Source organism: Xenopus laevis, chromosome 9_10L (genome assembly GCF_017654675.1).
Source record: "Xenopus laevis strain J_2021 chromosome 9_10L, Xenopus_laevis_v10.1, whole genome shotgun sequence".
NCBI lineage: Eukaryota > Metazoa > Chordata > Amphibia > Anura > Pipidae > Xenopus > Xenopus laevis.
The window spans coordinates 137,008,435-137,032,923 of NC_054387.1; the positions used below are offsets into that span (position 1 = coordinate 137,008,435).

The 24,489-nt window shown below is 39.9% G+C and overlaps 2 protein-coding genes across 5 annotated transcripts in view; one reads left to right on the top strand and one right to left on the bottom strand.

The window, feature by feature from the left end:
• The first annotated feature begins 295 nt into the window (after positions 1-295).
• On the top strand, positions 296-7,602 carry LOC121398221 (signal-regulatory protein beta-1-like). The gene is made up of 6 exons (XM_041577098.1): positions 296-624; positions 3,382-3,711; positions 3,840-4,139; positions 5,302-5,586; positions 6,428-6,565; positions 6,976-7,602. The coding sequence occupies exons 1-6, from the start codon at positions 540-542 to the stop codon at positions 7,092-7,094; spliced, it is 1,257 nt and encodes a 418-aa protein (XP_041433032.1). The 5' UTR covers positions 296-539; the 3' UTR covers positions 7,095-7,602.
• A 3,036-nt stretch (positions 7,603-10,638) lies between these two features.
• Positions 10,639-24,489, bottom strand: part of LOC108704743 — a 46,387-nt gene continuing 32,536 nt past the window's right edge. For 3 of the 4 annotated variants that reach the window (XM_041576410.1, XM_041576407.1, XM_041576406.1), the window contains one exon: positions 10,639-11,158. In XM_041576410.1, coding sequence (XP_041432344.1) covers positions 11,061-11,158 — 98 coding nt within the window. In that variant the 3' untranslated portion in view covers positions 10,639-11,060. Of the gene's footprint in view, positions 11,159-23,106; positions 23,761-24,489 lie in introns of those variants that run through there. The other variant, XM_041576409.1, reaches the window with a different exon arrangement.

Below are 24,489 nucleotides of genomic sequence, written 5' to 3' on the forward strand. Positions count from 1 at the left end.
GGGGCAGCTGGGAAATTGACAAAATGTCTAGCCCCATGTCAGATTTCAAAATTGAATATAAAAAAATCTGTTTGCTGTTTTGAGAAATGGATTTCAGTGCAGAATTCTGCTGGAGCAGCACTATTAACTGATTCACTTTGAAAAAAAAATTTTTCCCCATGACAGTATCCCTTTAATTTGTCAAAAATGGCGCAAACATGGTCAATAACAACGTCTTTGTGAAGTAAATATCCGTGTGTTTAGTCATCACCCCCCTGTGTCATATGAATATGTGTCATAACTATATAATACACAAAAAGAAAGTGAAAGTAAAAGGATAATTGGGGACACGATATCTGCGAGTGACTGTTGACTCTGTACAAAAGGAACAACACGAGATTTTATTTAATATTTTATTTCTCTTCTGCTTGTCATGACTGGATGATCTCAAGTTCCAAGTGGGGAACAAATTGGTCTATCTGGGGGGGGCTACAAACTTCTGAACCCCAACTCTAAACTCACAGGGTTATGTAGAGCGGCTGGAACTGAGGAATAAAGGAATGGCTGAATTAGGGACGGATACCAGACTTATCCAGTTCCTCCGGGTCCTGCGAATTCTCTGTCTTTTTCTCTACAAGCAGACAGGTAAGAGACTCTAATAATAGTTTATATCCAAATTTTGAAAGGAGTTGCCACTGGTTTGACTTTATTAAAGAATCTGGTGGATTGTGTGACCATTGTGGGTTTATGTCCCGATGCACAAACTCTGCACAACTTTAACTTGCACACATACAAATATATGACTGAGAAAGTCTACAATAGGTTTGTAGTTCAGCAAATGTGTATATTGTGTTAGTAAGAGGGTTAATATGTGATCCAGTTGTCCCATGGGACTTTATATACTAAAGCAAAATTCACTCCTAGCCCCTTGGCTAAAGCACGACAAAAAGAACGAATGATTGTGGTGTAGAGAAGAGGACTTGTGGAATTGCAGAGGACAACGTGTGAAGTAGGAGGATAAAGACATTTGTGGAATACAATATTGGCCTCTATATAAACCCCTGTATCATTAGCCCAGTCCTTAGGCATCAGGAATAATCGAATAACAGGTTCAACCGAACAGACAACATTTTTCAAGATATTTACTTTGTGATGATGACATTTCTAGTAGGATTTGGGCAATGTGAGATTTCTCTCCAAAAAACAAGAAATACTGTAGGTCTGAGGCTTTATCTTGTGTTCTTACTTATAGTCCAACGTTTCATGGTATTAAATGCATCATGAAAAATAAATGTGACCTTAAAGGGATACTGTCATGGGAAAAAAATTTTTTTTCAAATTGAATCAGTTAATAGTGCTGCTCCAGCAGAATTCTGCACTGAAATCCATTTCTCAAAAGAGCAAACAGATTTTTTTATATTCATTTTTAAAATCTGACATGGGGCTAGACATTTTGTCAATTTCCCAGCTGCCCCAAGTCATGTGACTTGTGTCTGCACTTTAGGAGAGAAATGCTTTCTGGCAGGCTGCTGTTTTTCATTCTCAATGTAACTGAATGTGTCTCAGTGGGACCTGGATTTTACTATTGAGTGCTGTTCTTAGATCTACCAGGCAGCTGTTATCTTGTGTTAGGGAGCTGTTATCTGGTTACCTTCCCATTGTTCTGTTGTTTGGGTGCTGGGGGAGGAAGGGAGGGGGTGATATCACTCCAACTTGCAGTACAGCAGTAAAGAGTGATTGAAGTTTATCAGAGCACAAGTCACATGACCAGGGGCAGCTGGGAAATTGACAAAATGTCTAGCCCCATGTCAGATTTCAAACTTAAATATAAAAAAATCTGTTTGCTCTTTTGAGAAATGGATTTCAGTGCAGAATTCTGCTGGAGCAGCACTATTAAACTGATTTTTTTTCCCATGACAGTATCCCTTTAAAATCTGCCTGTAACTTTGTCTCTAGGAGATCTAGGTCTTTAGGTGACACCCCATAACCCAGTTGCATTGAAATAAATCTAGTAAGACATAATGGCGTGTGGTGTGGCTCACAGAGATGTATCTCTTGTAAATATTTAGTGAGAAGTCTGGAGTTGGCCAATTCCTGTATTGTATGTGTATCCTCCTCCTTCTCCTCCTCCTTCTCCTCCTTGGATATATAGAGAAGAATTGAATGTCCCAGATTATCCCTGTTGATGTCTAATAAAGTCTACAGGACCTAAGGTTCTGATTCCATTGAAGCCAACATTCTCCTTAAATCCTAACAGGGAATATGAATGTTCTACTGAACCCCCACCATCAAATAAACAGTCTACTTATGGACAGCACCCCCAGCAAATGGAGTATTTATAAATATATATATAAATAATTGATATTCGTACCATAAAACATTTATTAGACAACATAAATGGTAACGTTTTCATCCAAGATCAAACATCCACTTATCCATCGCCAGATTCTGGATGAAGGCCTGGAAATATTTAAACCAATACAAAACGCATTTGATAAGGTTTGGCTGCAAGTAATGTTCTTTATTCAGACCATGAGGCTCAAAGGTTTTAAGATATCAAATCCATCTTGTTTCCCTGAAGAAGAGAAAGAGGAATTTCACCCTATATGACTAGGAAATTCATTCTGCAATTTCTGGTTAATCTTTCACTATGACCTGTAACAATCAGGAGATGAATTCCCCTACAGGGATGGCCCATTCAGTAGAAACAATATGGCGGCTACTATAATACAGAGTAGCATTGGTAACTGTCATTTCCTAATTATCTGAGATACCATTTATTATTTAGCTAAAACATCTAGTCTTTCTAAACTATATGAGAAAGTAAATAAGACAACCAAATACTAAGAGTAGAGTTCTATGAATTAATTCACTTATCCATCCCAGATAATGGGCAGACGGTCAGTGTAGCAATATTGGGCAAGAATATGATGTATGAAGTGATGTAGCCTTTCTAGGAACACCCAATATATCACATAGTTTATGTGAATGGGGCTCCCATGGCCGTGCCTTGTAATGGTAAATAAAAGTGAACATTAGAGACAAAGAGAGAACATGAGAACATGAGAGATCTCCCAAATATGCCACTAATGTCTTCTGTGAGTTCGGTAACTTTCATTAATAAGGAATATTTATTCAAGGTAAGTGGGTTGTAAAGAGTTGTTCTGCGAGTACATTTGCTCTGCTTGTCAGAAGAGCTGGTTTTGGATCATTGAACCCTATCTCTCCCCCCCCAGTAGAACTATCACACCGTGACCTGTTTGGATCCACCTTCAATTTTATTTAATATGAAACTAATTGTAAATAACGATAAACATCTTTGTAACACAATGTATTCATAATATATTATAAATATAATATATTATATTCATAATATGTTGCTTTGTCTCCCTTGACCTGCAGGTGCTGTTCTGGAGGTGGTATCTCCCACCACCCAAATTTCTACAAAGGGTTCCAACGTCCTGATTCCCTGCACATTCCATGTGGATAAATCCCCTGCTGATCCCAAATTCTTGACCATAGAGTGGGATTTCAATGGAAGGAGAATACTGACGTATGACAATGGAGTGAGCACAATGGATCCCCGGTTCTCTCTCAACTCCAATTTAGCACCATGGGGAGAGGCCTCTCTGTCTGTGTCTAATACACAGGTATCTGATGGTGGCATTTATACCTGTACAGTCACTTACAGCCCAGAGAAGCAAGAAAAGGAGATTATACTAGAAATTCAAGGTATAAATAGAATTTTATATCTTAGTGTAATTCCTGGGGGTGATGGGTACTTAATGTTCTGTTATAGTGAGGGACAATGTGACATTAGAAGACTGATACAAAAATACAAAATAAATCATTTCTTTCAGCCCCCCCACAGATCACAATCACTAATAAAGTTGTTAGTGAGAATAAGACGAGTGTCCTGAGAGCCTCCATCACTGGCTTCTACCCCCAGGATCTTGATGTTAAATGGCTGAGAGATGGGGAGATATTACCTGGTGTTACTGTGAATAAGTCCCAGAGAGACCCAGATGGCACCCACAGTACAACCAGCACAGTGACCATTGTACCCACCAAGGAGAACAGGAACCAGATCTTCTCTGTCCGGGTCCAACATTTCTCTCTCACTGTCCCTCTCCAGGAGGATTTCCAGCTCATCTATCCAGGTAACGATAAACATCCAAGGGGCATATTTATGATAAGACTCATCATTACATTCATTATGGAATATTAAAAGTGAACACTTAGTATATTTTGCCACAAATAGCTGCAACCCCAGAATCCATCACTTCACAATGGAACAAGGTGAGGGTAGGGTTACATTGCACTTATAAGGGATCTTGGCAAATAGCTCTTGGTTCAATGTGAGGAATCAGGTCTGTGGGTCAAGACTAGAAATAGGGGTAGGCAGAAAGGCACAACACTGGGGTGCATACTTCTTGTGCCCTCTTCCCTTTAAAGTAGAATGAAAACCATAGAGAAAAGGTATTATTTCTAGAGAGCCCTTCCTCCCCTACCTCAACTGCACCAGTTTCCCCCAAAACATGCTCCATATTTTTGTCTCTGTTGAGACAGGGGGTGGTGATGGAGGGCAACATCTCATGCTGCTAAATTTTCAATTTTGCTGCAGACAGCTGCACATACTCAATATTGCCATATATATTATATGTATTTCTTACAGGAAAAGATGAAGTGATGCATGATGGTCCTTTCTAAACCAACATATCAGCTGTTCCTCTAGGGCTGGACTGTAAAGTCCTCTCATCCTACAGCCACAACCCTTGTATTTGTAGCTCAGATAACGTGTCCATGTTTGGGTGGAGCTTCATACAATATCTAGTAGAAGTCAAAGGCAACTAGACATTTAGGGGATTATTTACTAAAACTCAAATTTATCTCACATTTTTATTAAACCAAGCTCGACCAAACTTCCATCCACTATTTTATCTTATCAATAAAAAAAAACTCGAAAAGGTCTGGTCAGGAAAAATCTCAATAAAATTGAGAGAAAACTCAATCTTGTGAATTTCTCAGACTCAATCACTAAATTTTTCAGATTATTGGGCTAAACCCAGCACAGGCCACGATATCTTCAAATTGGGATAGGGACATCTGCCATTGACTTATACATCACCTTGACAGGTTTGAGATGTCAGGTTTTCGAATTTAGACTTTTTGTAGTTTTCTTATAAGTGAAATGACCAAGTACCATTGCCCACACCCCAACTGTTGCCTAGACCTAGTTCGGTCCCTGTTTCTTATTGAAATAAAAACAAATTTTCATAACATAACATTATGATAAAATAACTATGTCCTTTGCCCTTCCAGCCATCCAGTCCATACACATCACCCATGAGCCATTTTATGTGAATAAGGAGCAGACGCTCATGTGCCAAGTGTGGGGGTATTACCCAGAATCCATTGCTGTGAGTTGGACCCTGAATGGAAGTCGTGTGGAAGCCTCAGAGATAAAGAGGATTAACAGTTCTGCTCTGGAGTCTTCCTACCGGTTCCTCCCAACAGCTGAGAGTCAGGGGATGGAGATCTCTTGTGTGGTGGAACATCAGGCCCTCGCCCAACCTCTTGTGCAAACACTAAAGGTGCAACTCACAGGTGAGAACCACTAGAATCCCCCAAAGAAGGTATTTGCACCTAAATGTCATTATATTGTTGTTCTTTAGCACAGTTTGAATATGCAATTCAGCAAAGTATGACATTTTGGTGGCAGTCAGAAGTCCCTAATATATATGAAGTGATCATTAAAGTCACATATATATACATGCGGGTCCTTTTATCACCCTGGGCCAAGTCTAAAACTGGATAAAGGTGCCAATTGTTTGTCTGCAAAGCAAGTGTTTTCCTAATCAGTGTTCCAATAAACTTTGTACCTGAGGCCAGAGAGAGACAAAAAGGATCATTTCTGATGTGTAATTCCAGTTGTTGCTTCTTACACATACACACAATTGTGCTCTGCACCAATCAACCCCCTGTTATAGATTGGGCATAGTGAGCCAGTTGAACCAGAGGAATCCATCTCTAAAGGTGGCGGGTTTCTCACAAGAACCCGTGTCAATTAACTGCCAACACTGGAAAAGATTTTTAGTAGAATTTGGGTCTGTTTTGTGTTGCAAGAAATTGAACACATCAGGTGCATCAACACTTTTGGACTGCGATGATGCAGAAATTATATGGAAAATGCCGTATTTCTGATAAAACGGGACACTAGAAATTGCACGTATCTTATTGAAGGTGCAATCAATTGCGCTAGTAAATGAGCCCTATAGACCTTTAAATGTTTATTGACAGATTTACTTTAATCTCCCTGGTCAGTTCTTTGTAAGTCTGAGCTCCCCTGGAACATGATATATCAGTAATATCAAGGGAGAGGCTCGTTGGAATGATTGTGTGAGATTTGCATTGGGCTGGAATGAGTCCTGTATTGTGTTTCCTGCAGGAACCAAGAACATTATTATATTTGTCTCAGTTGTTCTTGTGCTGTTCATTGTCATGAGAGTGTCACTGGTTACTGTGAGGTGTATATTGGGGAAGAAGAAGAAGAAGAACACTTACCGTAAGCTTGAACAGAAAACAGGTGAGAATATTCCTGTTAAACCAATTTTCACTTCTACTAGTTCTGCTCTTAGTGTAAATATCAATTGCACTAGTGCATCTCACTTCATTCATAATTATCCACTTGTCATACAGTACATATGGTTTGAGTATATATGTATTGATTGATTCTATGGCACATGTTTATCACTATTTGTTTCTGATGGGACTGTCACTATTTCCGATGTCTCTTCATGGGTCAGAGAACCATCTCATTTCTCTAATAAGACTGAGAAATTCTCTTTCCTTCAAAACTTTTACCTAAATTTATATCTCCACTCATCATCCTACTCGATGGAATTGTTTATAAATCGTATTAGCCCTGCCCAGCGCTTGATATGTTGTTTGTATGTAGAATATAACATGGGAAATGCTCTGATTATCTTCCTGCAGATGATGATGATCAAGGTGGAACCTCAGAACCTCTGGAACCTCATAAAGTTATTGAAAATGAAAAAATACAGTTTGGATACAAAAAACAAATCAGAGATTTATGGACAAGTTTTATATAAGGACACATTCCTGGAGTGATCTAGAACAATAATCTGTTTCATGAAGTTACATTTTCAGTAGAAGAACTAAAATCAGGGACATAATTAACATGAAATACAATTTATAACAATCATGTTGTGTTGCCAAGAAGATCATTCTGTCCAGTAAAACTGGGGCATCGGTGTTTGTGGGAAGTCATTGATGTGTTTATAGTTTGACTGGAACTCAAATGATGAGTTTAACAAGTTTGGAAGTGAACCCCCCCCCCCAGTGCTGATAAAGTGATTATATTGGTGAGAGAATCAACTCTCCTCAATGGCCTCAATAACCCCAGATCTTTAAAATCCCAATTGATTTGCTGTTTGTCTCCTGTACTTTGTGCTGTGGGGGGGGGGGTTTATATATATATCATAACAGAATTGAATGAATCCTTTAATCTGCATCATCTGAGCAGCCCAATAAGGAGTATGTGAGGAGGGAAATAGAGAGTTGTTCAGGGGAAGATCAGTATCGGGGGTAACAAGAGGTTTGGTGAGTGCCAGGAGGTAAGTACAGAGATAGTTTGGATTTTATTCTGGTAGAAGCCGATGCAGAGACTGAAGTGACTGTCCTGGGCCCCCCAGTCTGACGCTAAGAGAACAAACAGGTCCCCCAGTGACAAATAGGAACATATTTATCAATATTATTCAACAGCCACTTCCATTACTCACTCACTTACTGGACTTACCCCCAGAGACCTGATACTGATTCACACCCACGAGGGGAAGGTCCTTTCACTTTCTTTCTGACTCTTCTCATTGAGTTTAGTTACACATTGACTGAGTGTCACACAATAACCAGCAAAACCACAAATACATAAAAGTCACATTTCCACATTATCTGCCTGAACCCAGTTTATTGTCCCTTATTTACCTTGGGGATATGGGGGGGGTAGTAAAAAAAGTGACCCCAGTTACTAACATGATAATTACAGGCAATTTCAGATTTTTTTCCAGCTCTATGATCTCAATAAAGATAATTCAGTAAAGGAATAAACAGAATTTTTAGTGAGGGTTTGGCAGTAACAGAATAGTGGGCACTATGGGTAAGATGGTGGGAGTGGGGTCAGATGGTGGGAGTGGGGTCAGATGGTGGGAGTGGGGTCAGATGGTGGGAGTGGGAGATGGTGGGAGTGGAGTCAGATGGTGGGAGTGGGGTCAAATGGTGGGAGTGGGGTCAGATGGTGGGAGTGGAGTCAGATGGTTGGAGTGGGGTCAGACAGTGGGAGTGGGGTGGGAGATGGTGGGAGTGGGGTCAGATGGTGGGAGTGGGGTCAGATGGTGGGAGTGGGGTCAGATGGTGGGAGTGGGGTCAGATGGTGGGAGTGGGGTCAGACAGTGGGAGTGGGGCCAGACGATGGGAGTGGGGTGGGAGATGGTGGGAGATGGTGGGAGTGGGGTCAGATGGTGGGAGTGGAGTCAGATGATGGTGGTGGGGTCAGATGGTGGGAGTGGGTTGGGAGATGGTGGGAGTGGGGTCAGATGGTGGGAGTGGAGTCAGATGGTTGGAGTGGGGTCAGACAGTGGGAGTGGGGTGGGAGATGGTGGGAGTGGGGTCAGATGGTGGGAGTGGGGTCAGATGGTGGGAGTGGGGTCAGATGGTGGGAGTGGGGTCAGATGGTGGGAGTGGGGTCAGACAGTGGGAGTGGGGCCAGACGATGGGAGTGGGGTGGGAGATGGTGGGAGATGGTGGGAGTGGGGTCAGATGGTGGGAGTGGAGTCAGATGATGGTGGTGGGGTCAGATGGTGGGAGTGGGTTGGGAGATGGTGGGAGTGGGGTCAGATGGTGGGAGTGGAGTCAGATGGTTGGAGTGGGGTCAGACAGTGGGAGTGGGGTGGGAGATGGTGGGAGTGGGGTCAGATGGTGGGAGTGGGGTCAGATGGTGGGAGTGGGGTCAGATGGTGGGAGTGGGGTCAGACAGTGGGAGTGGGGCCAGACGATGGGAGTGGGGTGGGAGATGGTGGGAGATGGTGGGAGTGGGGTCAGATGGTGGGAGTGGAGTCAGATGATGGTGGTGGGGTCAGATGGTGGGAGTGGGTTGGGAGATGGTGGAAGTGGGGTATCAATGGTGGGAGTGGAGTCAGATGGTGGGAGTGGAGTCAGATGGTGGGAGTGGGGTGGGAGATGGGGGAGAATAGGAACCTGGGATGAAACAATCATAGGGAAGGATTATATTGGGTAAAATAGGGGGTATCACTAATAACGCCACTGATATTATTTACAAGCTAATTCCCATTTTCCCTTATTCCTGACTGTCCCCCTTTTTATCAAATCAAAACCCCCAACCCCACAGATCAGGTCAGTTAATAGAAAGTCCATATTTTCTGTTCTTATCACAGATACTGGTTCTGTTAATTCAGTTGTACAGAGAGAAAGACTAAGGGGCTGATTCACTATGGGTCCAATATCGAGGGTTAATTAACCCTCGATGTTCGACTAGGAATTGAAATCCTTCGACTTTCGAATATCGAAGTCGAAGGATTTAGCGCAGATAGTTCGATCGAATGATAGAAAGGATATTCCTTCGATCGAACGATTCGAAGGATTTAAATCCAGCGATCGAAGGAATATCCTTCGATCAAAAAATGTTAGCCAAGCCTATGAGGACCGTCCCCATAGACTAACATTGACTTCAGTAGCTTTTAGATGGCGAACTAGGGGGTCGAAGTTCTTTCTTAAAGAGACAGTACTTCCACTATCGAATGGTCGAATAGTTGAACGATTTTTAGTTTGAATCCTTCGATTCGAAGTCGTAGTTGTAGTCGAAGGTCGTAGTAGTCCATTCGATGGTCGAAGTAGCCCAAAAAAACCTTCGAAATTCGAAGTTTTTTTACTTCGAATCCTTCACTTGAAGTTAGTGAATTGGCCCCTAACTGTGGGAATCAGATTGGCCGGGATTAACTATGTCATTCCAAACGCTCCTTGTATCTCCTTACTGCTACACTTGGGGGCTCTGGGCCCAATCCTGTGTCCTGAATTGAGCTCCCATTGGTTTAGGGACACTCTGTGGTGGCACCAGGGGTCTCACAGTGACCAATACCAGCCTCAGAGATGATTCCCTTGTCACCTGTTGTGTGGGTTACTGGTCTCTATGTAATGTCACATGTTCTTAGTATAAACCCATTTATTATACTGCGCTGGGGAATATGTTAGTGCTCTAAAAATACACAATAATAACCACAATTGCTCGAAAGTCAATAATCGCTATTGTGCGTCGCTCCATCACAACTGCACTGGAATTATGGGAAAATGCTGCATTGTGGGTAAAACAGGTGATCACTTCTGAAATGAACACTTTACACACTGCCACAAGTAAACACCTCCACTTTAACTCATATTGTTAATTAAGCCAATTAGTACTGTGTGTGCAAATGTAATAGTGACCCCCACCCACCACTGCGTCCCCCAAAGAAGAATGGAACATTCCAGTCTCCAATAGACAAAGGTATTGTTATACAAACTGGGGGGATGAGTCCAAGTGGGGGAGTTTGGGTTCATTTGGGTAGAATTAGACACAAACACTGACACATTTATAGACTTTATTATAAAACAGACAATTCAGAGACAGAAGATGAATTAGTGGTGTAATTACACTGCACACAATAAGAGTATAGAGGAATGTAATGGCAGTGAGTTTGCTGCAGGTCTAGTAACCCATAGCAACCAATCAGCAGCTCACATTTACAAATCTAATGCAGTTACACTAGTGATCACATTCCCTCCAGCCCAGGGAACTTTATTTGCAAGTGCTGCGCTGCCATTTACTTCTGTGTCCCAAGTGTCCCCTGCACCCCCCCAGTACAGACCCTCCATACTGACCCATCACCCCATCTCTGTACTGCACCCACATTTAATAGAGCAGGGGGACACACAAGAATAGCAGCACAGCAATAGGGTCTCCCATAAACTGGCCAATCCCCAGTGTCCCAGAGTTGCTCTCCATAGTGTTACTGAGTATCTATCAGATAATCTTCCACATTAGGCTCAGCATGTGATTCCCAGTCGAAGTCTCCCAGTTGTGCTGTACAGGCTTCATACAATTGCTCTGTAAATCATAAACATACAATTTAGCCCTCACTTCAATTCTAATAAAGTCTGTGGGGCTCATTTATCAACACCGGGCAAATTGCCCATAGGCAGTTCACTATAGTAACCAATCAGTGATTAGATTTTTAACTCCAGCTGCAAGTAGAACAAGGAATGCAGCAATTTGATTGGTTGCCATGGGTGACTGCCCATGGGCACATTTGCCCCAGTGTTGATAAATGAGCCCCTGTGTGTCTCTGTGTGACATGAGCTGTATCTGATACACACCCAGTGCTAATGAAACAGTATTTATTTCTATTTAGGATTCATCCAGAAGAAGGTTTCTCTGTGTATAAGACACATTCCCAGGGTGCAAGTGAGCAATAAAGGGGCGCACTCCAGCACTTGCACCCCAGGGAATAAGATATAAACCCTAGAGTCCCATGTAATGACCTTCCTCTCCGCTAAGTGTGTAACCATGGAAATACAAAGTGCCGGTCACACTTCCCCTTTATCTTATTAAAGGGGTGGTTCACTTTTAAAGGGGAACTATTGCAAAAATGAAAATGTAATATAAGCTCCATCATACTGAAATAAGAAACTACAGTAAATACAATCAATTAAATATTCTGTATTGTTTCTGAAATAATCAAGTTTATCTTCACTATTCCTCTCTCAGCATCTGTTTCTCTTCATTCTCTCTTCATGCAGCAGTTGGGTGTCAGATATTCACTGACAGTTACATCCAATATATCTTATAGGGGGGCTCCTTTTGCCTAGAAGATGTATTAGAGGTCACTCTATTAAACTCACCAGACATCATGTCTCTCTACATGCAGGATTTGTGCAAAAGGCAGTTATTTTGTTACATTTTGTTTGTTCTGGAATCAGTTGAGTGAGCTCTAAAAATATTTAATTAATTGTATTTAGAAAGTTTCTTATTTAAGTAGGATGAAGCTTATATTACATTTTCATTTTCACGATAGTTCCCCTTTAAGTTAACTTATAGGGGCGCATTTACTATTGGTCTAATATCGAGGGTTAATTAACCCTCGATATTCGACCGTCGAAGTAAAATCCTTTCAATCGAAGGATTTACTGCAAATAGTTAGATCGAACGATCGAAAGGAAAAATCCTACGATCGAATGATTCGAAGGATTTAAATCCATCGATCGAACGATTTTTATTCAATCAGAAATTGGTTAGAAAGCCTATGGGGACCTTCCCAATCGGCTAACATTGGCCTCGGTAGGTTTTAGGTGGCGAAGTAGGTGCTCGAAGTTTTATTTAAAGAGACAGTACTTCGACTATCGAATGGTCGAATAGTCGAACGATTTTTAGTTCGAATCGTTCGAATCGAAGTTGAAGTCATAGTCGAAGGTCGAAGTAGCCAATTCGATGGTCGAAGTAGCCAAAAAAATACTTCGAAATTCAAAGTATTTTTTATTCTAATCCTTTACTCGAGCTTAGTAAATGTGCCCCTGTGTGTGTTATGGTTCACTTTTACAGGGGAACTATTGCGAAAATAAAAATTGAATATAAGCTTCATCCTACTAAAATAAGAAACTTTCTAAATACAATCAATTATGTTATAGAATGGCTAATTCTAAGCAACTTTTCTAAACAATTTGTTCTTTTTTTATAGGTTTGGAATGATTTATAATCTTTCCAGCTTTAAAATGGTCTGTAAGGTAATTGTTACTTTTTATTCCTAGTCAGGCCTTTTAATGAGTTTGGGGGTTCCTATCTACCAATGAGGTGCGACTGTGTCTGGCGAATTTTATTGTGAATAATGAGTTTATTCTCTTCGACACATTAAAGGACCAGTAACACTAAATCTTTTTTTCCCAAAATTTGTTAGTACAGAACGAAAAATAAACACCAAGGCAAATAAAACTTTTAAGTTGCAAAGCCTTTATTAAGAGATAACTTACCAAAACTCCACTTCCTGTCCTCTTCTAAAACGGCGAAAGGGCGACCATCCATGCAGCGGCGTTCAACTTCTCCTCCCTGGCTATTCTAGTGATAGTATGCACAAGCGCATGGACGAAGCATTTGTTCCCTGTCGATGTGCCCATCTGAGTGTGCCTGGGGCTGGCAGTCCCAGCTGCTGCAGAAGAAGGCGGCGATTTTAGACTCCGGTTGCTGCAGAATTCATGGATGAGGTGGGAGCGCTGAACCACTTGCTACCCGTCGATGCGCTACGATTGCGGGTAGCAGTGGCCTGTGTATTTAGTAAAAATAAAAACGAGCCGGTAGCACTCCAGGCTCAAAGGCGGAGCGGAACGCAAAGCCAAAGTTTGCAGGAACTGTGCACTTGGAGAGGGCAGTTAGCCGCGTGGAAAGCCTTGAGTTTGCGCAGATCCTCCACGTAGCACTGCTTTGTCTTCACTTGCAAATGATCCATGCGCTTGTGCACTGTAGTCCTGGGGATATTCTTCAGCAGACCGGTGCGCCTGCCGCCTACTACTACCATTCTGCAGACAACACTTGCCGCTGGAGAGGCAGAGGCTGCCCTCCTCCTCTTCTTCTTCCTCGTCGGAGGAGGAAAGGCTGGAGTCAAAGTCCGACTGCTGGGAATAGGGGAAGCGCTGCAGAGTGGACCTCCGCCTCCTTCACATACTGTCACTAGAATAGCCAGGGAGGAGAAGTTGAACGCCGCTGCATGGATGGTCGCCCTTTCGCCGTTTTAGAAGAGGACAGGAAGTGGAGTTTTGGTAAGTTATCTCTTAATAAAGGCTTTGCAACTTAAAAGTTTTATTTGCCTTGGTGTTTATTTTTCGTTCTATACTAACGAATTTTGGGGAAAAAAAATTTAGTGTTACTGGTCCAAATACATATATATATATAGTATGGAGAGACTGTAGCCTAGTGATGAGACTGTGCCAATTGTCTCCTATGTGGTCTGGGCACGTGTGTTGGAGGCGACTGAGTTGCTGCATCTTTATTGTTATTGTTGTGTATGTGGTTACTCAATAAATCTGCTGCTCATTATGAGGAACCACAGACACCTGAGTTTTTTTATGATGGAAGAAAGTTATAGTTGAACTTGAAGACTTTCCTCCAATCCTTTTGAGGGTGAGGAGTCACATATCATCTGAAGCCTCAGAAAGGATGAGACTAAGCCTGAAACGTTGCCTGGTTGTCTGATCTAATAAATCCAACTTTTCACTTTTGGCAACAACAAAGAGGTTCTGCAGCAGTGTTTTCTCTGGTATGTCTCTGTAGGGATTGTGGGCTGTTTGCACCCAACTCACAAGGTGATACACTTTATTACTCTACATATCACACTTCTCTACACAAGGGACGAGACACACAGGGGGCTGTGATTGGCTGTCCCCTCCTACTGTGCTTCTGGCAGGGACACGCCCACCCCTCATTTGAAACAGTAGCCAGAGAACATGTATAGGGAGCTCCAATAAAGGGGCAACACCATATATTACTTATAATTGCCTACAAAATTAGGGTTTTTTCATTTATCCTATATGTCTCCTTTAAGCTGTGAGTCTCATTTCTCACAAGAGACCTGCTTATCTTAAATTGTTAAGTTAGTACCTTTGCTTATCTGAAATTGATACATTTGTATCTTTGCTTATCTTAAATTGATACGTTTGTATCTTTGCTTATCTTCGATTGTTACATTTGTATCTTTGCTTATCTTAAATTGTTATGAATGTATCTTTTCTTATCTTAAATTGTTTCAAATGTATCTTTGTTTAGCTTAAATTGTTGCATTTGTATATTTTATTATCTGAAATTGTTACATGTGTATCTTTGCTTATCTTTAATTGTTACAATTGTATCTTTGCTTATCTTAAATTGTTACAATTGTATCTTTGCTTATCTTAAATTGTTACGTTTGTATCTTTGCTTATCTTAAATTGTTACACATGTATCTTTTCATATCTTAAATTGTTACAAATGTATCTTTTCGTATCTTAAATTGTTACAAATGTATCTTTGTTTATCTTAAATTGTTGCATTTGTATATTTTCTTATCTTATGTTGTTACATTTGTATCTTTGCTTATCTTAAATTGTTAGATTTGTATATTTGCTTATCTTACATTGTTACAAATGTATCTTTTCTTATCTTATTTTGTTACAAATGTATCTTTCTTTATCTTAAATTGTTGCATTTGTATATTTTCTTATCTTATGTTGTTACATTTGTATCTTTGCTTATCTTAAATTGTTAGATTTGTATATTTGCTTATCTTAAATTTTTTTACAAATGTATCTTTCTTTATCTTAAATTGTTGCATTTGTATATTTTCTTATCTTATGTTGTTACATTTGTATCTTTGCTTATCTTATGTTGTTACATTTGTATCTTTGCTTATCTTATGTTGTTACATTTGTATCTTTGCTTATCTTATGTTGTTACATTTGTATCTTTGCTTATCTTAAATTGTTAGATTTGTATATTTGCTTATCTTATGTTGTTACATTTGTATCTTTGCTTATCTTATGTTGTTACATTTGTATCTTTGCTTATCTTAAATTGTTAGATTTGTATATTTGCTTATCTTAAATTGTTACAAATGTATCTGTTCTTATCTTAAATTGTTACAAATGTATCTTTGTTTATCTTAAATTGTTGCATTTGTATATTTTCTTATCTTATGTTGTTACATTTGTATCTTTGCTTATCTTAAATTGTTATGTTTGTATCTTTGCTTATCTTAAATTGTTACACATGTATCTTTTCATATCTTAAATTGTTACAAATGTATATTTTTTTGTATCTTAAATTGTTACAAATGTATCTTTGCTTATCTTAAATTGTTGCATTTGAATATTTTCTTATCTTATGTTGTTACATTTGTATCTTTGCTTATCTTAAATTGTTAGATTTGTATATTTGCTTATCTTAAATTGTTACAAATGTATCTTTGTTTATCTTAAATTGTTGCATTTGTATATTTTCTTATCTTATGTTTTTACATTTGTATCTTTGCTTATCTTATGTTGTTACATTTGTATCTTTGCTTATCTTATGTCGTTACATTTGTATCTTTGCTTATCTTATGTTGTTACATTTGTATCTTTGCTTATGTTATGTTGTTACATTTGTATCTTTGCTTATCTTATGTTGTTACATTTGTATCTTTGCTTATCTTAAATTGTTACATTTGTATCTTTGCTTATCTTATGTTGTTACATGTGTATCTTTGCTTATCTTATGTTGTTACATTTGTATCTTTGCTTATCTTAAATTGTTACAAATGTATCTTTGTTTATCTTAAATTGTTGCATTTGTATATTTTCTTATCTTATGTTTTTACATTTGTATCTTTGCTTATCTTATGTTGTTACATTTGTATCTTTGCTTATCTTATGTCGTTACATTTGTATCTTTGCTTATCTTATGTTTTTACATTTGTATCTTTGCTTATCTTATGTTGTTACATTTGTATCTTTGCTTATCTTATGTCGTTACATTTGTATCTTTGCTTATGTTATGTTGTTACATTTGTATCTTTGCTTATCTTATGTTGTTACATGTGTATCTTTGCTTATCTTATGTTGTTACATTTGTATCTTTGCTTATCTTATGTTGTTACATTTGTATCTTTGCTTACCTTAAGTTGTTACATTTGTATCTTTGCTTATCTTAAGTTGTTACGTTTGTATCTTTTCATATCTTAAATTGTTACAAATGTATCTTTTCGTATCTTAAATTGTTACAAATGTATCTTTGTTTATCTTAAATTGTTGCATTTGTATATTTTCTTATCTTATGTTGTTACATTTGTATCTTTGCTTATCTTAAATTGTTAGATTTGTATATTTGCTTATCTTACATTGTTACAAATGTATCTTTTCTTATCTTAAATTGTTACAAATGTATCTTTCTTTATCTTAAATTGTTGCATTTGTATATTTTCTTATCTTATGTTGTTACATTTGTATCTTTGCTTATCTTAAATTGTTAGATTTGTATATTTGCTTATCTTAAATTTTTTTACAAATGTATCTTTCTTTATCTTAAATTGTTGCATTTGTATATTTTCTTATCTTATGTTGTTACATTTGTATCTTTGCTTATCTTATGTTGTTACATTTGTATCTTTGCTTATCTTATGTTGTTACATTTGTATCTTTGCTTATCTTATGTTGTTACATTTGTATCTTTGCTTATCTTAAATTGTTAGATTTGTATATTTGCTTATCTTATGTTGTTACATTTGTATCTTTGCTTATCTTATGTTGTTACATTTGTATCTTTGCTTATCTTATGTTGTTACATTTGTATCTTTGCTTATCTTAAATAGTTAGATTTGTATATTTGCTTATCTTAAATTGTTACAAATGTATCTTTTCTTATCTTAAATTGTTACAAATGTATCTTTGTTTATCTTAAATTGTTGCATTTGTATATTTTCTTATCTTATGTTGTTACATTTGTATCTTTGCTTATCTTAAATTGTTATGTTTGTATCTTTGCTTATCTTAAATTGTTACACATGTATCTTTTCATATCTTAAATTGTTACAAATGTATATTTTTTTTGTATCTTAAATTGTTACAAATGTATCTTTGCTTATCTTAAATTGTTAGATTTGTATATTTGCTTATCTTAAATTGTTACAAATGTATCTTTGTTTATCTTAAATTGTTGCATTTGTATATTTTCTTATCTTATGTTTTTACATTTGTATCTTTGCTTATCTTATGTTGTTACATTTGCATCTTTGCTTATCTTATGTCGTTACATTTGTATCTTTGCTTATCTTAAATTGTTACATTTGTATCTTTGCTTATGTTATGTTGTTACATTTGTATCTTTGCTTATGTTATGTTGTTACATTTGTATCTTTGCTTATCTTATGTTGTTACATTTGTATCTTTGCTTATCTTAAATTGTTACATTTGTATCTTTGCTTATCTTATGTTGTTACATTTGTATCTTTGCTTATGTTATGTTGTTACATTTGTATCTTTGCTTATCTTAAATTGTTACATTTGTATCTTTGCTTATCTTATGTTGTTACATTTGTATCTTTGCTTATCTTATGTTGTTACATTTGTATCTTTGCTTATCTTATGTCGTTACATTTGTATCTTTGCTTATCTTATGTTGTTACATTTGTATCTTTGCTTATCTTATGTTGTTACATTTGTATCTTTGCTTATCTTATGTTGTTACATTTGTATCTTTGCTTATCTTATGTTGTTACATTTGTATCTTTGCTTATCTTATGTTGTTACATTTGTATCTTTGCTTATCTTATGTAGTTACATTTCTATTGTGGAGGAAAAGTTATTCTTGGCCCCTTAGTGGAGTGAACAGTTCCAAATTGCCCATGGGCCCCTGTAGAAACTGTACGAAGGTGTAAGATCTGCTGAGTGGGTTCTTATGAGAATCCCGTATTGTGTTTGTATTCTTGTGCCTCAGAATATCGTCCCTGAGCTCATGTACAACTACTCCTTTCTTTTTCACATGACTTAATTGGACACTGAAATCATTCCTTTCTCATGAAGTTTCGTATATAAAGGGAATATAATGTCTGGTCAATCCTTTGTTCTGTCTTCTGACTCACTTGAGTACAGGATCCACCAAGCTCATGTATGTTTATTATATTAATACTAGACATTAAGCCCGTGAAATTAACGGGCGCTAGAACATATCCGTGGGCAGGGCCGGACTGGGAGTAAAAAGCAGCCCGGGCAAACAAATCAAAGCAGCCCACATGTAAACACTCAATGGACTTTTTATTCAGCAGTTCTCCATTTGCAGTTTTAGCAATCTGGTTGCTATGGTCCACATTACCCTAGCAACCAGACACTGTTTTGAATAAGAGTCTGGAATATGAATAGGAGACGAGCAGAATAGAACAATATAAGGCATAGGCAAGCCAACAAATACCCAGAATAAAAAATTAAGGCATAAAACCAAAAATGTAATAAAATAAACACTGTAACTAATTATTGTACAATAACAGGTGGAGGTGTGAGGGAAGAACCAGACCAGAAAATATCATCAGACAATTAACATGCTATGCTGTATATTATCTATGAATTATGAATGATTGATGGATATTACAGCAGGAGAAAGTCATGTTACAGGGGGTGAGGTAAGGAGAGGAGTCTCTGACTGAGTCTTTGCCCCTAACTTACTACTGGGAGATATTATGGAGGCCCAGAGCTGGAGGGAGGCTTGGGTGCAGCAGGTGCTGACTGGAGAAAAAGAGGAGTCGAATGCCGAATAGCCTATCCAAAGAGCTGCCAGTCAGGCTAGTAGGAGACAGTGGCAGTTGGACGGGCGAGCAGCTGGTGCCTGATGGTGCGGATACACTTTCTTTGACCGGTCCTTCCTGACTGAGCGCGCCTGGGGGAGGCTGGTACTGGTAACGCATAGGGCCTGCGTCTCATCATCACGGGTCAAATCCTGCACACGTGTGCGCAGCGCAAACACGTATATATGAGAATGGACTGTTCCATGTGGAAAATTAAAGAGGGGGACACTGCTTCGAGCAAGTAGGTGGAGGATTATTATTGCAGGGCAGCGTTGCAGTCGGGTGCGGGGCCCCCAGTGGCATGAGTTTCTTACGATCAGGAGAGGCCCACGTGAACACAATATAGATGCGGCCCCTCAGGCATTTGCCTGAACGGACAGGTTGACAGTCCGGGCCTATCCGTGGGGCACATGCGCAGTAGCGCAATCCCACGGACACAGGGACTGGACGCAGAGACACTTCAACTTTATTATATCAACTTAATTATATAGGATACCAGGGGGGCCATTATAAGATGTCATAGACAGTTTCTATTTCCTGGGCTTGTAGGGAGTTGTTCGGACCTCTGTTTACCTGAAAAGCAGGGCCTATTTGAAATATCAGCCTAGACCTGAACATATCTCTATATTTTAGAGATAGTTAAGGTTTAGCATAAACAATTATTCCTGGCAGTAGTTTTTCCAAAAGAGAGAATGAGTGTTTACACTACTAAAGGAGAACCAAGAGGTTAGTTACGTTACTGACTCAAGAAGACCCAGTAGCTGTATCCTATGGCCTGGGAGATGAATGTATTCCCATAGTCCCTGAGGTGCTGTGAGTTGTTATTGTCCTTAAATAGGTTGTTCACCTTTTAGTTTGATGCAAAGAGTGATATTCAAAGACATTTTGCAATTTGTTTTAATTTTTTAATTATTTGTGGTTTTTGAGTTATTTAGCTTTTTATTCAGCAGCTCTTCAATTTGAATCTCAAGCAATCTGGTAACTAGGGCCCAAATTCCCCTAGCAACCACGCACTGATGTGAATAAGAGACTGGAATATGAATAGGAGAGACCTGAATAGAAAGATGAGTAATAAAAAGTAACAATAACAATACATTTGTAGCCTTACAGAGCATTTGTTTTTTAGAAAGAAGTCAGCGACGCCCATGTGAAAGCTGCAAAGAGATAGAAGGAAAAGGCAAATAACTATAAAACTAAAAAAATAAATCATGAAAACCAAATGAAAAGTTGCTTCGAATTGGCTGTTCTATAACATAATAAAAGTTACCTTAAAGGTGAACCACCTCTTTAATATAAGCAGAGGCAGTACATGTTTTTTTTCTCTTTGGACTGTGTCTGATGCTGGGCATGGAAGTGCCTGGACAAAAGGCCCCAATATGATGACTTAAGGTGGCCATACACGGGCAGATAAAGCTGCCGATATTGGTCGTTTGGACCGATTTGACAGCTTATCTGCCCGTGTATTGCGCTTCCGACGGGTCATTCCGATCGATATCTGCCCACGATATCGATCGGGAAGGTTGGATATTTACCCGACCGACTCGTCGGAGCCGCTTGGCGCATCGTAATTCGATCGTTCGGCCATACGTTCGAATTACCCCCGATATAGCCACGCAGTTTAGTGGCATATCGGGGAAAGATCCGCTCATTTGGCGATGTCGCCAAACGAGCGGATCTTTAAGTCTATGGCCACCTTATGTGCCCTAAGGGAGGTCAAGCCCTTAGTAAAGGCAAAGAAACAGAGTCTTCCTGAATGAGGCATAGAATGTGAATAACAGTCTAGGACCTATATGAGGTAAGTAGTTATATATGGTGGGTAGAAAGTGTGGAATCAGCTCCAGCAAAAAGAGCCAAGAAAGGGTTACACTACAATGAGCAAATGTATGAACTTGCTTACTTGGCAAGATATTGGGCTTACAGAGAAAGGTCTTTAAATTACAGGTGTTCCCACTCGGGACTAAATATCTTCACAGGAACAACAGAATATTCTGTTTCCCTAGAAATGCTTCATTTAGATTGCAGACATACTCCAAAAATTGTATGACCTGTCTGCCTTACTGCGCAGAGAAATATTATATTTACCGATAAATTCCAGAAGTATCTGGAGGTGAAAAATCAAATTAAATTCTGCTGGCTTTTGAAAACCGGGCAGGGATGATGCAAATAAGTGTAAGCAAGAAGATGCAGTCTCAGCAATATTAAACAGAATTTATTTAGCAACAACAACAACACGCAAGTGATACTTTCTCTGACCAGGTCCTGATTTACTGGCCGAGCAAGTCGCTGTGCGTCTATACTATTCAGCTCTCACATTCACCTTACTCCCCCCAGCCAATCTCTCCTCACTCCCACTCATTGTAGCAGCTCATATAGGCGCTTAGTTATACAGCCCAATGTTCTCGGCTCATTAACCCATTCCTACAAACTCCCACAGCCATACTCCGTGGCAGCTTTAAAGGAGAAGGAAACCCCCAGGGCGCTAAACCCCTCCCCCCCTCCCCTGTGCTGCCCCTCCTCCCCCCTGGCCTACCTGTCCCCCTGGGCAAATGCCCCTAACTTTTTACTCACCCCTCTGCGCAGGTCCTGTCCACGGAGTTTGCAGTCGCCATCTTCTCCCACGCGCGTCTTCTTCCTGCTCTGACCGGCGTCTTCTGGCGCATGCGCAGTAGGAACAGGTACCGGTACGGCTCTACTGCGCATGCGCCGAATGTCACGAAGTTTTTCCGATTTCACTTCGTGACATTCGGCGCATGCGCAGTAGAGCCGTACCGGTACCTGTTCCTACTGCGCATGCGCCAGAAGACGCCGGTCAGAGCAGGAAGAAGACGCGCGTGGGAGAAGATGGCGACTGCGAACTCCGTGGACAGGACCTGCGCAGAGGGGTGAGTAAAAAGTTAGGGGCATTTGCCCAGGGGGACAGGTAGGCCAGGGGGAGGGGGGGCAGCACAGGGGAGGGGGGAGGGGTTTAGCGCCCTGGGAGTTTCCTTCTCCTTTAAGCGGAAACTCAAATACTGCTGATCAGTGATCGTGTGGAGCAGTAAAACAGACCTTTATTGTAGCCCCGCTGTCTCCTGTACTTCTTCTAATCGGCTCTCAGCCGGCAGGCAGCAAACAGCAGACACGATCAGTGGATTGCAGAGTGCGCACGACATTACACCGTCTGCTGTTTGCTGCCTGCCGATTAGAAGAAGTACAGGAGACAGCGGGGCTACAATAAAGGTCTGTTTTACTGCTCCACACGATCACTACACTACACTACACTACACTACACTACACTACACTACACTACACTACACTACACTACAGTACACTACACTACACTACACTACACTACAGTACAGTACACTACACTACACTACACTACAGTACAGTACACTACACTACACTACACTACACTACACTACACTACACTACAGTACACTACACTACACTACACTACACTACACTACAGTACACTACACTACACTACACTACACTACAGTACACTACACTACACTACACTACACTACACTACACTACAGTACACTACACTACAGTACACTACACTACACTACAGTACACTACACTACACTACACTACACTACACTACAGTACAGTACAGTACACTACACTACACTACACTACACTACAGTACACTACACTACACTACACTACACTACAGTACACTACACTACACTACACTACACTACACTACACTACACTACACTACACTACACTACAGTACACTACACTACACTACACTACACTACACTACACTACACTACACTACACTACACTACACTACAGTACAGTACAGCACAGCGGGGGAAGGGGACTTGCTCGTACAGACATATCCTATATAATAAAGTCCAAGTGTCTCGGGCACATGCGCAGTAGCACATTTCCACGCACACAGGGACTGGACGCAGAGACACTTGCACTTTATTATATAGGAATAGACTTGGATTAACCCTTTCACCTCAACTGATCTCTGGTCTTGGGATTTTTCCCCAACAGTATCTTTGCTTATCTTATGTTGTTACATTTGTATGTCTGATTATCTTAAATTGTTACATTTGTATCTTGCTTTTCCTAAATGGTTACATAAGTATCTAAGTGCAGCTGCCACGTATTCTGGGCTCTCTGCCAAGACAATTAAGAAAACGTTGTATCTTTGTCTGGTTATTCAGTGGAGGAGATGAAAGAGAAAGTCAGCACAGTTGGGAGGTACGATCTAGTGCTCTCCTGATTGGTAACCTCTGAGGTCAGCTTCATTCTCATTGGCTGTTAGAGCTGTCAGTCTTCAACTGTGAGGAGTCCGTTTCTGTAGCTCAGTATTGTCCCTGTTTGATATATTCATATTCTCTCAGCTCCTCCCTCCTCTCCCTGGAAGAATGTGCTGTGGGGAAGAAAGACTTACACGTTGTCACTCAACACTCAGTGTGGGGGAGGAGCTGAAGAAGGAGAGAGAGAGTAGGACTCATCTGAGTAGAACTGACAGAGGAGGAGTCACTGAACTGACTGCTGCTGACTGGACACGCCTCTACATGGGAGGAGCCGGATCAGCAGAGAGCGAGAGAGCGGGAGTCCTGATGTAATGATGTAGGGACTGGAGTTGCCATGGTTACACTGACTGTGGGGGAGGAGTCAGGAGAGAGTGGGCGTTCCCTGTCAATACACAATGGAGATACTGCTGCTGTTTTTACTCACGGGATGCAACTGTGTGTTTCAGTCTGTGTCTTTGTTTGTGCAAATTCAAAATAACCTGCAATTTGTCTGATTTGCCTGAAAATTAGAGTTAATTATTTGATTGGAATTTCTACTCTGAACCCAGGGCAGCAATGAGGTAAGTTATTGGTAGGGCTGTGAGTATCCATATTTCTTACTATTCAGTGTGGCCCAAGTGTTACACTATAAGGCTATTGATACAATGTGCCCCTACACTGTCCCTATTGGGTTGGACTGTACCAATCACACTCACAGGGGAAATCAACCGACACACTGGTTCCAAAATGGCTGATGGAACATCCCATGTGGCATTAGCCTTATATGAGACTGTTCTCTAAGTCAATGGATCTTTTTATTCTTTTATGCACCATACTCAGTACTATTACTGAACCCCCATGAA

What these genes read in the sequence shown, in the direction of transcription:
- LOC121398221 (XM_041577098.1), top strand. Translation starts at nt 540, where the DNA reads ATGGCTGAATTAGGGACGGATACCAGACTTATCCAGTTCCTCCGGGTC. An exon ending in TTTTCTCTACAAGCAGACAG is followed by an intron (nt 625 to 3,381) that starts GTAAGAGACTCT and finishes CTTGACCTGCAG; the next exon opens with GTGCTGTTCTGGAGGTGGTA. An exon ending in TAAGCTTGAACAGAAAACAG is followed by an intron (nt 6,566 to 6,975) that starts GTGAGAATATTC and finishes ATCTTCCTGCAG; the next exon opens with ATGATGATGATCAAGGTGGA.